General features: G+C 36.5%; 3 protein-coding genes across 3 annotated transcripts in view; 2 read left to right on the top strand and 1 right to left on the bottom strand.

Annotated features, from left to right (window-relative positions):
- Positions 1 to 6,901, bottom strand: part of LOC129280964 (mucin-2-like) — an 8,944-nt gene extending 2,043 nt beyond the window's left edge. Inside the window, exons 1-5 of the mRNA XM_064111996.1 lie at positions 6,862 to 6,901; positions 5,542 to 5,696; positions 4,202 to 4,291; positions 1,985 to 2,071; positions 395 to 412 (exon numbers count right to left, since the gene is read on the bottom strand). Of these exons, the coding sequence (XP_063968066.1) occupies positions 395 to 412; positions 1,985 to 2,071; positions 4,202 to 4,291; positions 5,542 to 5,653 (307 nt within the window). The 5' untranslated portion in view covers positions 5,654 to 5,696; positions 6,862 to 6,901. The remainder of the gene's footprint in view (positions 1 to 394; positions 413 to 1,984; positions 2,072 to 4,201; positions 4,292 to 5,541; positions 5,697 to 6,861) is intronic.
- A 3,026-nt stretch (positions 6,902 to 9,927) lies between these two features.
- Positions 9,928 to 11,214, top strand: LOC129280276 (5-hydroxytryptamine receptor 1A-like). The gene has a single exon (XM_054916317.2). The coding sequence runs from the start codon at positions 9,928 to 9,930 to the stop codon at positions 11,212 to 11,214; it is 1,287 nt and encodes a 428-aa protein (XP_054772292.2).
- A 2,799-nt stretch (positions 11,215 to 14,013) lies between these two features.
- LOC129280277 (cephalotocin receptor 1-like) lies at positions 14,014 to 15,315 on the top strand. Its single transcript, XM_054916318.2, has one exon. The coding sequence runs from the start codon at positions 14,014 to 14,016 to the stop codon at positions 15,313 to 15,315; it is 1,302 nt and encodes a 433-aa protein (XP_054772293.1).
- The last annotated feature ends 2,284 nt before the right edge of the window (positions 15,316 to 17,599 follow it).

Below are 17,599 nucleotides of genomic sequence, written 5' to 3' on the forward strand. Positions count from 1 at the left end.
TTCATTCTTGCTTCACAATCTGGTCACGTAATAGTATTACAATACAGTGGCAACCTGTGATTTTTGTTCAAGTAGTGAAGGAGGGGGGGGGGAGAAAGAACAAGACTGAGGAAAGAAAAAAGGACATGAAAATCAATGGCACTTGAAGAGCCTCCATCCTCCTCCGTCTTCTTCTTCCTCCTCTTTTTCTTGTTCTTCTTTTTCTTTCTTTTCTTCTTTTTTTCTTTTTCTTCTTCTTCTTCGTCTCCTCCTCCTCCCCCTTCTTCTTCTTCTTCACCCCTCTCTATCCACATGTATTTCTCTCTTTTGTCACCAGAAATCGGTGGGGGGGGGGGGGGTAGGGGCCGAAAATAGCGATGTAAGTAAGTTTTGTTTAAATACAAATGGTACTTACCAATGATCTCTACAATTTCTGTTGTAAAAAAAAATCGAAAAGAAAATAAAGAAACGCTATGAATAATGAAAATTACGAAATGGAAATAGCCTGCTAAAACATTTTTAAAGCTCACAGTACAATGTTTCCAAATTAACACAAAGATGCATCTGAGTGTTATTACACTCATATTTTTTTTTGCGAATTTCAGTGCATTTCTGTCTCCAGAGATTTTTTGCAATGTGTCAATACTAGAATTGATTACCGTAGTAATGGGAATAAAGTACCACCCCCCCCCCAAAAAAAAAAAAAAATTAAATTAAAATACCCAAGATAATATCCCCAAAACATTTCCCACAGCATGGTTGATAGAAAACACAACTTTCGAATACCGTTTTCAATTACTTGCTATCATAAGTTCAATGCCTTACGAAAATCCCCGAACTGCATATAATTATTTAAATTTATACACCGGTCATGGTGGCTCAGTGGTAGAGCGTGCGCCTCGTGAACATGGTGATCGGGAGGTCGTGGGTTCGATCCTCGACCGAGTCATACCAAAGACTTATAAAAATGGGGACATTTTGCCTTCTTGCCATATAGGCGCTCGGCATTTAGACTGGAGAAGGGTAATAATAACATGTTATGCGGGGCCCGCTGGTAGAGCAGTTTCCTAACTGAAGTGGCTACCCTGCATGAGTAAATAAAACATTATTATTATTATCATTCATAAGTTCAATGCCTTACGAAAATCCCCGAACTGCATATAATTATTTATATTTTATACCTTGAAATAAGAGTGGTAATGACTGTGGACGACACGAAAGGCCTGCCTGTTTTATTCAATATCATTTGTTCAGGGGGCAAGCCCGCCCCCAACAAAAATATAGATCTGGATGAAAAAAAAACTAACAAACATTATACTGAAAATTTCATCAAATCGGGTGTGAAAGGTGTGGCGTTTAAAATTTTCACTTATACTTTTCAAAGCAGTTTATATTTGCATATCACTTTCTGGTTGCAAGTGAGGTAAGGTAACTGATGATGTCATCCACTCACCATTTCTTTTTTATTTTATTTCATATAGTTTATATGAAATATCATAATTTTATCCTCAATTGAATATGAAACAAGATTTAAATCTTCATTGGATATGTGGGTTTGTCAATGGTGCCATATATTGTTATTCCATGAACATGCTTCTTTATTTTCTATCTGAAATATTGACATTTTGTTTATTTCATATGTCAAAATGAAAAAAGATAGCGGATGTGTGATATTTTCGACTTTTTCATTTGCATATCACCTATAATGTGAAAATAAGTGAAACTTCAAAATGTCATAAATTTCTTATTTAACATTAGCTTTTGATGACAATTTCAGCGTCACACTCCTGTGATTTTCTTCTTTTGAGGTAGCCTATAATCTAGGCGGAGCCTGCAGTTATTGTCTATGCTGTTATGCTGAACGCAACCGATACGTCTGATCTTGCAAAGACTACGCATTGTGGCTGCGTCGCAGCCACAATGCATAGGCTACTTCTGAGGTGAACTTGCTCTTGAAATATAGCTCCCGTTGCTTAAATTTTGAATAAACAGAAGCGGAACTTACGGCAAGGAGTCAATTCAGATGCCTTTGCTTTAGCAAAAGACGAAGCGTCATCGTAAGTAATACCGCAATTTGTGTAGTCCTCGATTTCTGCAGAAGAGCAATAAGAAATGGAATTGTACAAGAACAACAACAACAACAATAATGACAATAATAATAATTATAATAATATAATAATAATAATAATGATGATGATGATGATAATAATAATAATGATGATAATCATGATGATGATAATAATAATAATTGACATGAAAATATTTATATATAGCGCTTATAAAAAAAAACGTGTCTATAAGGCGCTCAAAGTGATAGATGAAAATAAAAAAGAACTTCAGGCAAACATCAATTTATGCATGTGTAATTTACAGTAGAGGAGTTACATGGACTGTGTAAGACAATAGTGACGATTATAATTACTAGGTTTTCAACATGTTCAACATGGATTTAAGATTTTGATTTTGTAGATTGTTCCAGAGTTGAGGGGATGCACAAGGCGAACGGATATAAGCGTGTTTCATGAAAATGTTTGCCAGTGATTTTACTGAAATATCTTGTTTCTGATTGGCTGAGAACAATCAATCAGCGGAAAAATACTGGCAAAACTCTTCTTGACACCGCCCCTCCCCCTATAGAATTGGGTTAAATTGCATAGGATAACATAAGGGCTTATATCAGAGGCGGCGGAACGTCAGGCTCATACAATGAAAGTGGAGGGGCACCAATTGTCACCTATTGTTTGGCAGACAAAAGTTACCCCTCCACTTTCTTTGTCCGAGCCTGACGTTCCACTGCCTCTGGCTTATATACACTGAATTTTGACTCATGTTGCATTTGTATTGTTAATATGGACAAAAAACACGCACAGGAAGAAAAAAATCGTGAAGAAAAATACAAGATATCTGTGACTTGATAAATCATCATTTACTAAATCCCTGGAGAGATTATTAATATGTTAGCATAATGGGAAGAGGACGGTGTTTTCGCAGTGACAAGTGCAGGGGAGCCATGCAGCTCAGATTATTAGTCAGGTTATCAGTCAGGTTATTATGGTTGTTATTTGAATATGATTGCATTGAAAATAGTGTGCGTAATAAGCATATGCCGATAAAAAGATATAAGATATTGAACCAATGGGATGATAATTATTTTGAATCTTAGCAGAAATTATGTGTTAGTTTTGCATAATTTCATCAAAGAAGTTTTACAAAAAAGATGTCACTGATTAGCTGCAAGTATCAGGGTTTTATCCTCTAACATGTCTAAGCATTAATGTCTAGAAAAAAATCTTAATTTACGTTATTGTACGCTTACTAAGAAAAGTGGGAAGTGAAGCCCCCCCCCCCCCTCGCCCCGCCCCAGCGATTGCCCCATTCCCAATATGCTCTGCAATAAGAAGGGAATGTATTAGAGGATCTACGTCAAAATAACGAATTAACAGATTTAACAAGAATTAAGGTTCAGAATATCTAGTCTCCGGGCTGAGGGTATTTATATCTCAATAAATAGAGAAGATTCACAGAGCAAAATGCTGAAGTATTGATTAGAATCGGATAACAAATTACGAAGAAATTGAATTTTAGAGATTCGCATTATTCCGATTAAACTGTTCTAGGCATGTCTTCATGAATATTCATTAGGTGGGCTGATGATGTCACTTCCCCTCTTGTTCTTTTGTATTTTATTATATGAAATTAGGTTAAATCAAATTTTTCTACCAAGAACTAAAACAATTGGATTGACAACTGATTAAGTGCATTGGTTATTTCTTGCTGCAACTTATTTCATTATAATAGAGAAACGTCATTGTACAAACCAATGAAAATTTGAAACAATCATGATTTCATAATAACATAAGAAAAAGAAAAGTGGGGACGTGACATCATCAGCCCACCTAATGAATATCCATGAGGACATGCCCTGAACCGTTTCACCGGAATAATGCAAATCTCTAAAATTCAATAATTTTGTTATTTTTCATCAAATTTTGATGAAATTCTTGGAATTTTGCTTAGTGAATTCTATCAGTCTATTTATTGAGATATAAATATCCTCAGCCCGGAGTATTCCTTTAAAAGCTTTAGAATATAAATAAGAACTCTTTCATTTCTTTTTCATGCAAACTTGTGACTCTCTTGTAATTAACTTTTATTCGCAATCTGCAAATTTCTTTGATATCTTACTGGGAAAAAAATGATCACGATCAGTGATAATACTTACTTAGACCATAACATTCCAGGTAACTCATGATTGTAGACAGTGAATAAGTATTGACAATTGAGGTGTTGAGATTAGCACAATCAAACTCCGCTGTTTACATGTGATAGAAAAAAAAATATGAAATTAGTATTCATTTAAGTTAAAATTACATCCCTATACAGGTGTGACGTTTACAGGGGACAGGGTATAGTTCCCTATGATTTGCTTTTAAATACTTATATTGGTGTTAGTGTAAAATGGCAAAGGATGAATAACACCGAAAACAAGTCACACACCCAAAAAAAAAATCCTTTACAAAAGAGCGGATTGGGTCTTGGAAATTTATATTTTCTAAGTTTTAGTAAAGAAGAAACTGACGTCATCTTCAGGCGGTCTTGCCCCCCCCCCTAAGTACTTAAATACAATGGCGCCATGCTTGGGCCCCGTTTTTCGGACCCTCTAACATTTTACTTTGTCTCAAACGATTAACGACACTGCACGATAAGTTAATAACGATCATACAGACTACAGGTCACTCTCAATCCCAAACCAACAATAATTTGGTAGGGAACGTTCTCTTAAAATTGGCAGATTGTAGGCTTAATTTTATGCATAAGATTAATGCATAATTTTTGATATTATACTTCCGAAATTTGAAGTTGTAAAGTTTAAATAAAGATATTTCAATTAGGCATTCAAATAATACTACTTGTTTGCACTTTGCAAAAGGCATTCAAAATTTTAGATGAAAAAAAATGTCAAATTCTAAAATTATGATTAAAACTCAAGTCGTACGAATCGGAAAATAAGGCATGTTTTCAAATCCGAGACTTAAATGATTATTTTCAAGAGGAAATTCTTAATATTATATTTTTTTTCTTTTTACATATTTCTATTCGAAGTATTCTTTTTAAGAGTGGGGGATATCCAGTCCTAGTTTTCAATTTTATGTGTACTTTGCACTAATAAAAGTGTACTTGACATTGCGAAAAAAAAATGAGAGTGTTGCCGCAATAAGTGGGCTTGGATCTCAAAAACATAGGATCTATCTTATGATGGCCAGCAAATCGCGTATCAATTTTTGGCAAAATATATGAAAAAACTGAAAAAACACCCCTCATAACACCGCTAAACTGTGATAAAATTGGAATTGCGGTGCTATCATTGTCACAACTTTGAATATAGAGAAAATAACGCTGAAGTCAGCTTTGTAACACTTTTGAGCCGAAAATAGGGGAAAACGGCTAAAAACACCATAAAAACGCCGCTGATGAGGGAAGGAGGGGGGGGGGGCAATTCTGAATTGTAGCACTATCATAGTCATACCTTGAAATATAGAGTGACAATAATATAACACTCACATGATTCCGACTCCGATGACGTTGATGGATAGTTGTTATAATAATAGGTTGCGTCGACCAGCACATTGCCCATCAGAACACATGATACAATTATAAACAGCGCCCCCTTCATGATGATCTCGCTCAGTCGTCGGAGGGTGTGTAAAAGTGGTTTGCTTCGAAGAAGTAAAAACAAGTAATAAAGCCAAGCAAAGACAGGAGCTGAAATGACGAATATATGGCTAAAGGAATAGAATGAAACCTGTATATAATTTAGTTTTGGAACTGCTGCTGGAATGCTTCCCAGGGATTGGAGAGAGTGCATGCTTTGTATTAGGGTATTGTATGAAGTTATTAAAATTATAAGATTTTGATTTGTGACGTCTTACGAACAGCTGCCACATATGGTTTATAATATAAAATACATAAATTAATATTTTCCATTGTTTGTGATAACTGATATTTTTTTTCTGTCAGGAGCGGGTGTGAAATGATTTGTCCATTGATATACTGAAGGAACAATATAAACCATTTTCATTTTATTTAAGAAAATTACATTTTATTGATTTGTCACCATATACAATATGAGAGAAAGCTGGTCACATATGACGTCATAAAAATAAATGAATAAATGTCTATAAGTTTTTTTTTGTTTCAGATGGATTTTCCTCAAACCTTTACCAATTTTTTTTTTATTATTTCTGTTAATTTTACAATAAACTTTTTGTCAGGGTGATGTAACTAAAATTGTTATCTGTTATGCAGACCCCCAGTGCAAAATAAGGAGTGGTCTCCGCTCTATCAACGCTCGAGTCACCGCTAAACCAACGCTCGCCACCGTTAAACCAACGCTAAAGCTACGCGGGCTTTAGCGGTGCACCGCTAAGGCAACGCCCATGTTTTCGATTTTTCCCCAATTTTGTGACGAGCGTTGTCGAAATTCGACCCTCTCTCCGTACCGCTCCACGACCGCTACACGACCGCTCCAACAACGCTCGGGCGGTGTGACCAGGCCTTTATATGGTTTTGTTAATGTGTAGAGTTAGGGCCACGGTCACAATAGGGTTTTATGTTGGGTTTAAGCCGGTATAGGGGTTAGTCGTTCGACGCCGAAGCATTTCGGCAGAGAAAATGCCATGGAATCCGCAAGACATATGAAAATATCTTACTGATTAAAAAAAAACATTATAAACTTTAACGCTATTCAGTCATTAACCTACTGCCTACTTATTGTTCCTTCTTGAACAGAACCGTGAATTTTAGAATCCAGTAGTTACCGGACCACGAAATAGAGAATCAAACCGATAGGCAACTCCCTACACATGAAAACACAATACATACCTCGCTTGATAATCAACACGAAAGAAAAAATCTTCCAGCTCCAGTTATTTCCTTTGGCAGAATCCACTGTATTTATACCCGTAGAAGTTAATAACGATTCGGCTTGCATGCTACACCTGTTTTGCTATTGATCCAAACGGTAATATCTAAATCACCCCTTTGGAAGTAATTCGAAAATTATGAAAAGGAAATATTTTATTTTTCACATGTGGTGAATTTATAAAAGGGCAGGTCCACCTTGACAAATAGATTATTGTGAAATAGCAGAAAATACAATTTAAGATATTGGTGAATGTTTGAGGTAATTCCACTAAAGATTAAGAAAGTTATTACACTCTAAAAAAAATATTGGGTAAAAGCACTCCTTAAGGATAACTATATGTGTCCAACCAACATTGGGCTTTTATATTTTTGGGAATTTTCATTTATCCAGTGTGATGAAAATTTTGCCCATTCTAAAGAAATTGCTACTTATGTTTTAACCTTACTGGACAATATGCTTCCAACAAATTTGGGTAAAATAATGCCCCAAATTGGTTGGACACATTTTTTACAGTCATGTGTAGAATGGTTACGATTACGATAGAGTAACGGTTACGTATCGCTTTGTTCAGCTTCGGGGTCTGATAGGGGGGGGGGGGGGCTCATGGGGCGGGAGAATTCATTGACTTTCAGTTTGCGTAGCTGTTACATTATGTATTTTTTTTATTGCTTTAGCTGCATATATTAGTTAAAATGTTATTTTTGCATGATTTCGGTTTATGTCTTTGTTCCGATACAATTTGTCTGCTGTGTTTATTACAGCGTAATTTGATTTGTGTATTCACGGCTGCAATTATCATTTTTTTGTTGATATTTTCTTTGTTATGTATGTATGAATTTTATTTGAATGAATAATAAAGATTACTACAAAACATGTGTAACCTATTAAATTATGAACCGCTCTAAAAAGGGAAGTCCACCATTACAAAGGGTTTATTGTGAAAGTAGCAGTTTTCTTTTTTTTTAGGGTTCATGATGAACTGAAAAATAATCTTGCAGGAGCGGTTGTGAAATAATTTGTCTGTTGATACACTTACGGTACAATCAAAACCAAGAAAAATGACATGTCATCGATTTTTTTTACGCTACGATATATGGGGTGGGGAGCTGTTCGCATATGACTTAACAAATCAATAACTAATTCAATCTTTGATGGCTTTTCCTCAAACCTTCACCAAAATATACTAATATTTCTTTCCTATACTATTTTCACAATAAAACTTTTGTCATGCTGCGCTTCCCTTTTTAAGAGCTGGCTATGATGTAATTGGCTAAAATTTATGGCAAAGCGATATGTAACCGTTACTATATCGCAATCGTTACCATGGTTACTGTATGCTCATCATGGCGGGGCTCAAGTGGAGGATGCAATAATCTCTCATTATGATTCATAAAGGAATATAAAAACAAATATGTCGGTGTGAGAGAGAAAATAGAAATGTGGGTATCATAATGGATAGAGAAACGATAAAAACGTCATTATTCACTGCCGGAATAAGACAGCATCACATTAAGTCATGTAAAGATGTCAGAATTATAACAATTAATTTGTTTACATAATTATTTGTTTCATTTTTGCTCCTGTTTTTTTTCTGCGGTTAACACAAAACATTAACCCCTCTTATTTTCCATATTTTTGCCTTTGTTTCGTCCAGCTTTGTCTTATTTTTCTCATTTCTCTTTAAAGCTACAATCATTAGAAATTTGAGAGAGAGAGAGAAAGAGAGAGAGAGAGAGAAATACAGATTTATTGTTACAATTAATATTGGTCAATACCCCCAATTTCCGACCCACACAATAAAGTCTGAACTTTTGAAATATTTAATTGGTTGTGTCAAAAGTGATGTTGTATATACATGCAGAATTAGCAGAAATACACATCGAACACCTGCTCAGTCACGTCCCACTAAAAACAGACAAAAAGAAATATCCGTGACCAATATTGATTGTTAACTTACCTGCTTCAATCGCTATACAAACATTAGGTGTTTCATATGACAACACAATTTTACTAGTAACAAAGTTTTAATTAATTTTCAAATGTTCTTTGTTTAGAAAAAAAAAGCAAAATGAAGCAAACGTTAAAAAATGGTTTAAAGGGTGGAGGCGTGCCCAATATCAATAAAAACAAACCGTATTACGATTGGGGCAAGAGGGATCCCCCCATTATTTTTAAACTTTTTTTCCAATTCGGACATGCATCTAAACAAATTTTTAATTGAAAGTAAAAAGGTATATTCAAAATCGTGATTGGAAAAACAACAGCAGCAAAGAAAGTTGGAGACGCAATTTTCCACCAGAACATTGTAACTTCTCCCTCACACTTTTGCGGCCAAATAAAATCAAGCTCCCTCCTTTCTCTGTCCCTCTCTCTCTCACTCCTATCATGATTATAGGACTATTTATAATATTCACCTTCTTTTACTTGTTTTTCTTAATCTCTCCATCAGCTTATATCTATACATTGCCCCTTCTCCTTCTTTCTCTTCCTCCTCATCTCTTTCCCACTCTCTTCTCCCTCTTCCTCCTCCTCTCTCTCTCTCTCTCCCTTCCCCACCTCTTTCTTTCTGTCTTTCTTTCTTTCTTTCCATTTCTCACCCTGTCACACTTCCTCTTTCTCTTTCGCATCTCTTCTGAAGTCTCTATCTCAATTGTATTACGACCGACACGCGTTCTTAATTAGCAGTGCGTGTATCTAGGAGCGATTTCATGCTCAAAATATATTAAATAATTATATTTCTTGAAAAAAGATATAAAGGGTTTGTTTGGTATGATATTTGTGGTTGTGAAATGACTTCAGGTTGATGTTGGTAAGACTGATGCGAGTTGCACATTAAGGTAGTAAAAACCGTTGGAAAAATCTCATTAGCCAAACGACTTCAATGGTTTGAATAGTGATATAATGAAATATTTGGACTTATGAAGTGCGGTTTCAATTATGGATCCAAAATAACTTTGTTGAATCGCTCGGGTAGCCTATATCATATCAAAATCTAGCCCCAAGACTCACAAATTCATTCCACCATGGCTATCATTGTCGGTGCTTTTACTACTTTCTACGCTCTCATATTCTGTATTGGGGTAACGAGCAACCTTGTCATTCTAGCTGGGTACTCTAAGAAGAAGAAGAAAAATGGCACGGATATTTTCATCATGGGTTTAGCTGTAACCGATTTCCTATGCTCCGCAATATCTATTTTGAAATTCAGAGCATGGATAGCAAATAACGCATATTGCAAGCTTCAATTTGCCACCAATGTATGGTTTGCAAGTAGCCAGATGGCGTTGACTCTCGTAATTAACATTGACAGGTACTTGGCGGTGTGTTTCCCGGTTCACCGCCGACCTACAGTTCGCCGCGCGGTCATCACCGTTGCGTTTGCGTATCTGGCTATGTTTTTCTTCTTTGCCGCTCCGAGTCTTATCCCGACGCATTACGATGACTTCATCAAAGATTGCATGTACAGGTCGGATATCAATTGGTTTAATCAATACGACAAATACATTGGGCAGGGGTTCATCGTGGTCACGGTCTCTGTTTCCTTATTGTTGTATTTTCGTATCATCCTCGCTCTGCGTCGCCAGTCCAAAGTGCGTAGCAGTCTCCTCCCAAATCTATCCAGTTCTAAAGCTCCCCATCGTGAATTAGGGACCAGTTCTGCTAATCTACCCAGAGTTGCCAATGCTATCTCTGAAGTACATCATGACAAGGCCTTATCACAGAATAGCCCAACTAAAGAGGGTGGTGTCATCCGGGATCGAGGTGGCTCATTCGTTGTCCAGGAAAGAATACTACATCCGAGGGAATATGAAGCAGAAGAAGATGGGGCTTCCACAATCTCAGACCGAGGGTTACCCAAATCCACCGACATTGCCGATGGCGGTACCGAACCAAAACAACCCCAGACTGGTCAACAATCGGGAAGTGTTCCTGACGCACTTGATGGGCCATCAGGAACGGGTCCAACCTTGCTTTCAGCCAACAAACCGAACACGAAACCGAGCACCGTTAACGCCAACCAGCTAACAGAACGGAGATTGACATTGATGTTGGGCTGCGTAACCGTCATCTATGCCGTCAGCCTGATACCAATGTTTGTTGGCCGTTACATGCCGATCGAGACTCGCAGAGTTTTCATGAACAGGTCGAATATCCATCATACCATCTACGCCATCTTCATTCGTCTTTATGAGGTCAACTCGGTTATCAACGTTTTCGTTTACTGGAAACTAAATAGACGTTTTCGGAAGGATTGTCAAGAATTTCTTGCCAAGATCAGGCGAACTATCTGTAAGTGCAAGATGCACTGATTGAAAGCGTAAAACACAATCATGAGCAGGCGAACCACAGTACATTGCTCATTGCCGTTTCGTTTTGTGATTTTGAGAATTTGTATGCCCAATATTTTTTAATGAATGGTGATGTGTTTGAGGTATATCGAGTATATTTACTGATTTTTCTTTCCTCCAAAGAATATTAATGTGGTTCTTTGACGACATTCACCATGATTTCTATTGTCGAGCCATCATCCCCCCACACAGTTCTCCTGATTTTTCTTGGTGCATGTCCCACACAGTCAACGTCTTATCCACCCTCCGGCCTCCTTAATTCAATCGAATCATGTAAATTATCAAATTTGTTAACGTTTTGGTATTTTACATCTCAATTGCAATTATATTACCGACTCTCTGACGAAATGAATTAAAGTTATATTTTTTTCATTTAAAAGATTAATCTGTTTACAAGCCGTACTCCGGAAACGCTTTGATGATTAATTTCTGAAACTTCTCATAGAGCAATTTACGAGTCATGTTATCAATATTACATTAACCACTGATAGACTTAAATTTGTCATTGTCAAACGTTCTTTATTAAAAGCTATAACAATCTCTTACTGAAGTCGCAATATTCAAATAACTGTTATACACGATCGAATACATCATAAAAGAAATAATTCATGTTCTAATGCATTAACTGCAAGTATCGTATTAGGCCAACCCGGCCTTGATATAAAATATTTTCTATTTTGTAAATGTTAATGGGTATTCGTTTTTCTTTTTTGGATAAAGAGGATTATAATAAGCGAACGCTATTTGAAATACCGTATTCATGATTAATTCACCATTAAAAACAATGAATGAATATAAGAATGCAATGATTCAAAAATACTTAATGGACTGCGCATTAACTCAGAGAGAACAATGGTAAACAAAGAAAACTTGAGATAAAAAAATGCGCGTTATGTAATTTGTACAATATCCGATGTCGTTTCGAAATAATTTACACCGTTGAACTCTTTCAGGAGATTTTGTAAAATATATCTTTATGTGTTTATGGAGTTTTATTATTCTTAATGCAGCCCCAAATTATAGAGATAAAAGCGTTCTTTTAATTATATTAACTGAAATATAATTCATTAATGGATAGTGCATAATGGCTTTTACATTCATTAAGACAAAAAGAAAAGGAATATGTATTAGAAAATCTAAAAATAAAACATGTAGTGATAGGTACCTGACACTCTCTTTCTCGAAAGAACTTCGATGAGTCTTGGGTAATTTGCTATATTTCTTCGGCCATAATGAAGGTTTATGTTTTTATTATGTGGAAGTAAGGGGCAACTCCTGGTTGATATCATAAAATGCGGTAGTGTGAGCAAGGAGTTACCAGCAATGGTAACTCCTTGTTCTGAGGGAGTTTGTATTGATAGGAAGAAGGGTTAAGATGACCCAAGGATGACGCCATTGTTTTATTCTAGTCACACCAATGAACCGGCTCTGGACCACTGATCTTTGGACCAGTGCATCGGAACCGACCAAAGATTATTCCGATTGGCGTATCATCGGTTGACCTGGAACGCCAGGGGAGCGTTTCATGTAAGGAGTTGTCGGACGTTTTATCCGACGAGTCCCATTTTATCCGACAGTTACCATAGTAACAATGCTTCTTAGCCAATCAACATCAAGAAAAGTTGTCAGGTCTGACAACTTGTCAGACAAAAATGATGATGAAACGGGCCCCTGGAGTAGGTTTCGTTGGTGTGACTGTAAGAAATGGGGTCATTATAAATTACATAGTCCAATAATCTTCTTTCTTCTTTAGTTTTGTCCTTTTTTTAATATGACGTAGATAGCCCTGGTTTCTTTGGTTTTTCTAAGGTTACCATGAGCTTCGTCATCTCTGCTTTAATTAGTAAAACAACATTTGTTTATCATTTATTTTATGTATTGTTTTATTCATGCTCTATTCATGACTCACATAATTACAATGGAGGAATTTGTGTTGCCTTTTTCAAAAAAAAAATGGAAGCTGAAAAAAATATCAAAGGTGAATTTAGAATTTTCATGAAATGATAAGGGAAATGGGTGGTGGTTTAAAAATGTTCCAGAAAAAATAAAATCCTACATAGTTCAAACATAATTAATAAGTAAGCCTGTTCTTAATGTATTTAAAGAATGTCATGAAAAGGGGTGGACAAATATTCTAGCAAAATAAAATGAATGTAGACAAACCGAATAATCTGACTAGTGGCATACGTAGCAAGTCTCCTTAGAAGGGGGACAATTTTCAGACTACTTTAATAAAAAAAATACTGATTGCAAGCAAAATATCTTTTAAAACTTTGAAAAATACTGGTAATGAAGTTATATTAAAGCTTCTGCTTAATTTGATTCTTTATTTATACTTAATGGACCATGCGTGTTGTACTTTCAGCAGTTTACATATACGCTACAGAATTAATGTGATAATGAATGCGATTGAAAGGAAGGATGGTAAACGTTGAGATGACAAACAATTACGTCACTGATGCTCTTCAGCCGACTTGAAAACAAAGGTACAGGATGATGAAGTTCCAGCGATATCTTCTGTGCCTCACCAATTATAAAAAAAATTATCTCTTCTCAGGTTGGATGGGAAATTTGAAATCCATTCCAAGATTATCCAACTGGTGTCGTTATATAAAACAGTTCGTGTGCCTTACATTCAGCCCACCTTCGAGCGATTCTTTGAGCAACATTGATCAGCCTTGGCCCCAACCACTCAACTATCAACGGAACCAGTGAACAACGGCACATCCTGATCGTTCTTGAGAAGCACTTGAATCGAACATGGCCATCATTCGGAGCGTCTTTTATGTTTTCTACGCAATCATATTCGCCATCGGACTACCAAGCAATATGGTCATTTTGGCGGTGTACGCCGCAAAGAGGAAAAAGAACGGAACAGATGTCTTCATCATGGGCCTGTCTATCACCGATTTACTCTCCTCGATGATATGCCTGCTTAAATTCAAGGTATGGGTCGCCAGTGACATCTTTTGCAAAATCGAATGGTTTATTGAAGGTTTGTTTATAGGTCATCAGTGGATGATGACAGTAATTATTAGCATTGACCGTTACTTAGCGGTGTGTTTTCCCATTCACCGTCGGCCGAAGGTCCGTCAAGCCATCATCATTGTCGCCATAGCTTATCTGTTTACGTTTACGATGATGACACCATGTATTCCGGCGATACACTACGTTGACCTCATCGAAGACTGCATGTACAGGTCAGACCTCGAATGGTTCAAAAAGTTTGATAATTACTTTGGACAAGGGTTCACCATTAGCATTATCTGCACGTCATCCTTATTCTATTACCGGACCATTTTTGCCCTTCGTCGCCTGTCAAAGGTTCACGCAAGACTTGTTGGCAACCCATCTAGCAAATCGGCACTTCCAAGTGCCTCTAAGTATTCTTCGCACCTTAACCAAACCCATATCAACAACTCTGTAGAGACCGCATCATGTGAACGGATACCTGGTCAGAAATCAGATGTCGATATTGGGCTTGGCAAGCCCAACCACCAAACAGATCAACCAACTGCTTACACCGATTCCAGAAATACTCTATCCGGGTGCATCGATACATCTTTGAACGTCCCGCCAAAAGAAACATATCTACTTGCAACTACAAACGAGTCCTCTACAAGCCAAGGATCACAAAGCAATCTTGAAACCTTCTCTGGCAAACACCTTGACATGACTGGTCCTACCATTCCAACAGTTTCAGCATCGGTGGTCCCCAACGCTCCATCATCACAGATGGCAATAGACCGTGGTGATCAGAATGACAAAAAAGACAGCCGACAGTCAGAAAAAAAATTGACGGCAACACTCGGTGTCATTACCAGTATCCAGCTCATTACCATGATACCGTTAGTCATCGGTAGATATATACCCATTGAAACGAGGCAAGCATTCATGAGCAGATCTAACGCACATCATACCATTTATGCCATCATGTTTCGCCTGTGTGAAGTCAACTCGTTCATCAATGTGTTTGTTTACTGGCGATTGAACAAGGTTTTCCGTCGGGATTGTCAAGTCTTATTCGGACGTATCTGGCAGTCAGTCTTAAAAAAGAAGTAGACCGTTTGCGAACAAAAAATGTGTTAATACCATACAAGACCCTCGCACGAGGCCTACCCATGTTATCAATGATCGTAAGAAACGTCGTACTAAATCGGGGGGGGGGGGGGTGCTGTCTTATAATTTCGATTTTTTATTTTATTTTATTTTTATTTTTTTTAGTTGTCAAGCGCACGTACACTTGACAAAATTAAAGAGGTTTGGACTTGGACAAGTATAGGGCGCCCGCGGAATCGCACAATAAATGATAATAAAATAAACATGACCAGGGTCTATCACGAGGTCGTACGTTGTTGATAATACGATGAATTTATATGGACTCCGATCGATCATCGTATAGACCAAATTTGCACCAAGTGTTTTTTTCTTCGTAATATATTCTTGTTGGATCTGTTTATGCGTATACTTATTTAAATGTATGTCGTTCATATGAACCTTAATTCATGCACAGTTAGGCTCGTAACTTAGCAACTTTACAATGTATATATTGTTACCATGGGAACTTAATAACTTGGTATGCTTGGTTCAGGTTGTTTTTTCTTCTTCAAAATTCTAAAACTCTTGTTGAATTAATCCCAAATGCTTGAAGTGATGATGTATCATTGTGCCCATAGTGCCAAGGTGAACATGATGAATTTACTTAATCTTTTTTTCTTCTGCGAGCGTCACTTGAAGTATTTTTCGCTAACTCTTGTCTTGTCTTGGCTTCTTGCACACTCATTGGCCCGCATTCTGAAGTCGGGTTTAACTTAAACACAGGTTTAAAGTTGTGGTTTAAGTATGGACAGCTGTTATGGACAATTGGTACATAAATCACTAACAGTAGGGATATAATATTTCAGCTCATTTGGCTCTCAAATCATTCATAATTGTTTAGGAAGTATATATAGATTATTGTCTTCACCATCGATGAATCAGGAAAGAGCACAGAAAACATAAGAAACGTACAACTTAATAAAAAAAATTGATACTTTTGGCTGTCCATACTTAAACCACAAATTTAAACCTGAGTTTAACTTAAACCTGACTTCAGAATACGGGCCATTATATCTACGTAATTGGTATTCATTTTAGTTGCAGTGATAGACGTAGGATAAATTCATTTTCAACTGACATGTAACGTGAACGAAAAATTAAACATGTACAATAATTGTTTTTGCCCGATATTGTATGACAGTGTGAGAAACAAACACGCATATTTCTGTTATTGTGTAGGCCTAAATATAACATCTCAAAGCACATTTAAGGTTGATTTTGCAGTGTGATTCTTTGTGTGCTATTTGTAAAATATTGGACTCTGTCATGTTATGTTTACTATATTTTGGAAAAAGTGAAACGAAAGTGAATGAAATCTAAATATCTATGACCTAAAATATATCACATTTACACATCAGTTGACGTTATGGAACCGACATAATTGTCTATTCTCTTGACCCATCATACCAACAAACAGTATTTTTTCCATTTCATGATGCAGTCATAACCGATAACGACGAACCGAATCGAAAAACGACCGACGCTATGTCGGTGAAAATAACGTATAAGTTTGATCGGTCTGTACACTCACGTGTTTAAATAAATCCAAATCGACTCTGAACAGTGAATATACCGAACATTGGATTTATATTAAATCCTAACGATTTAACTTTTAAATCTTTTCAGATTAAAAACAATTTTTAAAGCGTTTTGTTCAAATCCACAAGGTTTCAATCTAAATCTATTACTCGACTGGTAACTAGTAGCAGCCGATATGGAATTATTTTAAATCCTTGAAATTTAGAGTATAGTAGGGTTCATGCATGACTACCCGTAATGGAATAATCACAAATCAGCATTATTGATTCAATTATTGCACAACGCCTATTAAAAAAAATGTAAGTGACAAGTTAGTATTCACAGAAACTTGTCACCGCAGCACTGCTTAAATAGGAATTAGAAGAAGTGAAACTGATTTCACAGGGCCCTGGAACGATTTTTTTTACTGGGGGAAATTTGAATCTGATGTAAATTTGAAAAGCAAAAAAAAAAGAAGGTGTTCACACAAAAAAAAATGAAATTTGTTCCGAGAAATTTGACAAGCTTAAAGAAAAAAAGAAGAAAGAAAAAAAGTTTTCAATACAAAATTAAGGTAATTTTGGTTAAAGTTTTGAATTACCTCACATCTTCCAGAAAACGTAGGGATGCTGTTCCCCAAGGATTTTATTTTGTGTGTGTGCTTCATCGCCCCCAGCAGATCCTCGGTTCCCAGGGCCATGTTATATCAATTCTTAATATTATCACTAAG

The sequence above is a fragment of the Lytechinus pictus genome, chromosome 17 (genome assembly GCF_037042905.1).
Source record: "Lytechinus pictus isolate F3 Inbred chromosome 17, Lp3.0, whole genome shotgun sequence".
Lineage (NCBI taxonomy): Eukaryota > Metazoa > Echinodermata > Echinoidea > Temnopleuroida > Toxopneustidae > Lytechinus > Lytechinus pictus.

Excerpts from the sequence above, each read along its gene's own strand:
- LOC129280276 (XM_054916317.2), top strand. The coding sequence starts at position 9,928 with ATGGCTATCATTGTCGGTGCTTTTACTACTTTCTACGCTCTCATATTC.
- LOC129280277 (XM_054916318.2), top strand. The coding sequence starts at position 14,014 with ATGGCCATCATTCGGAGCGTCTTTTATGTTTTCTACGCAATCATATTC.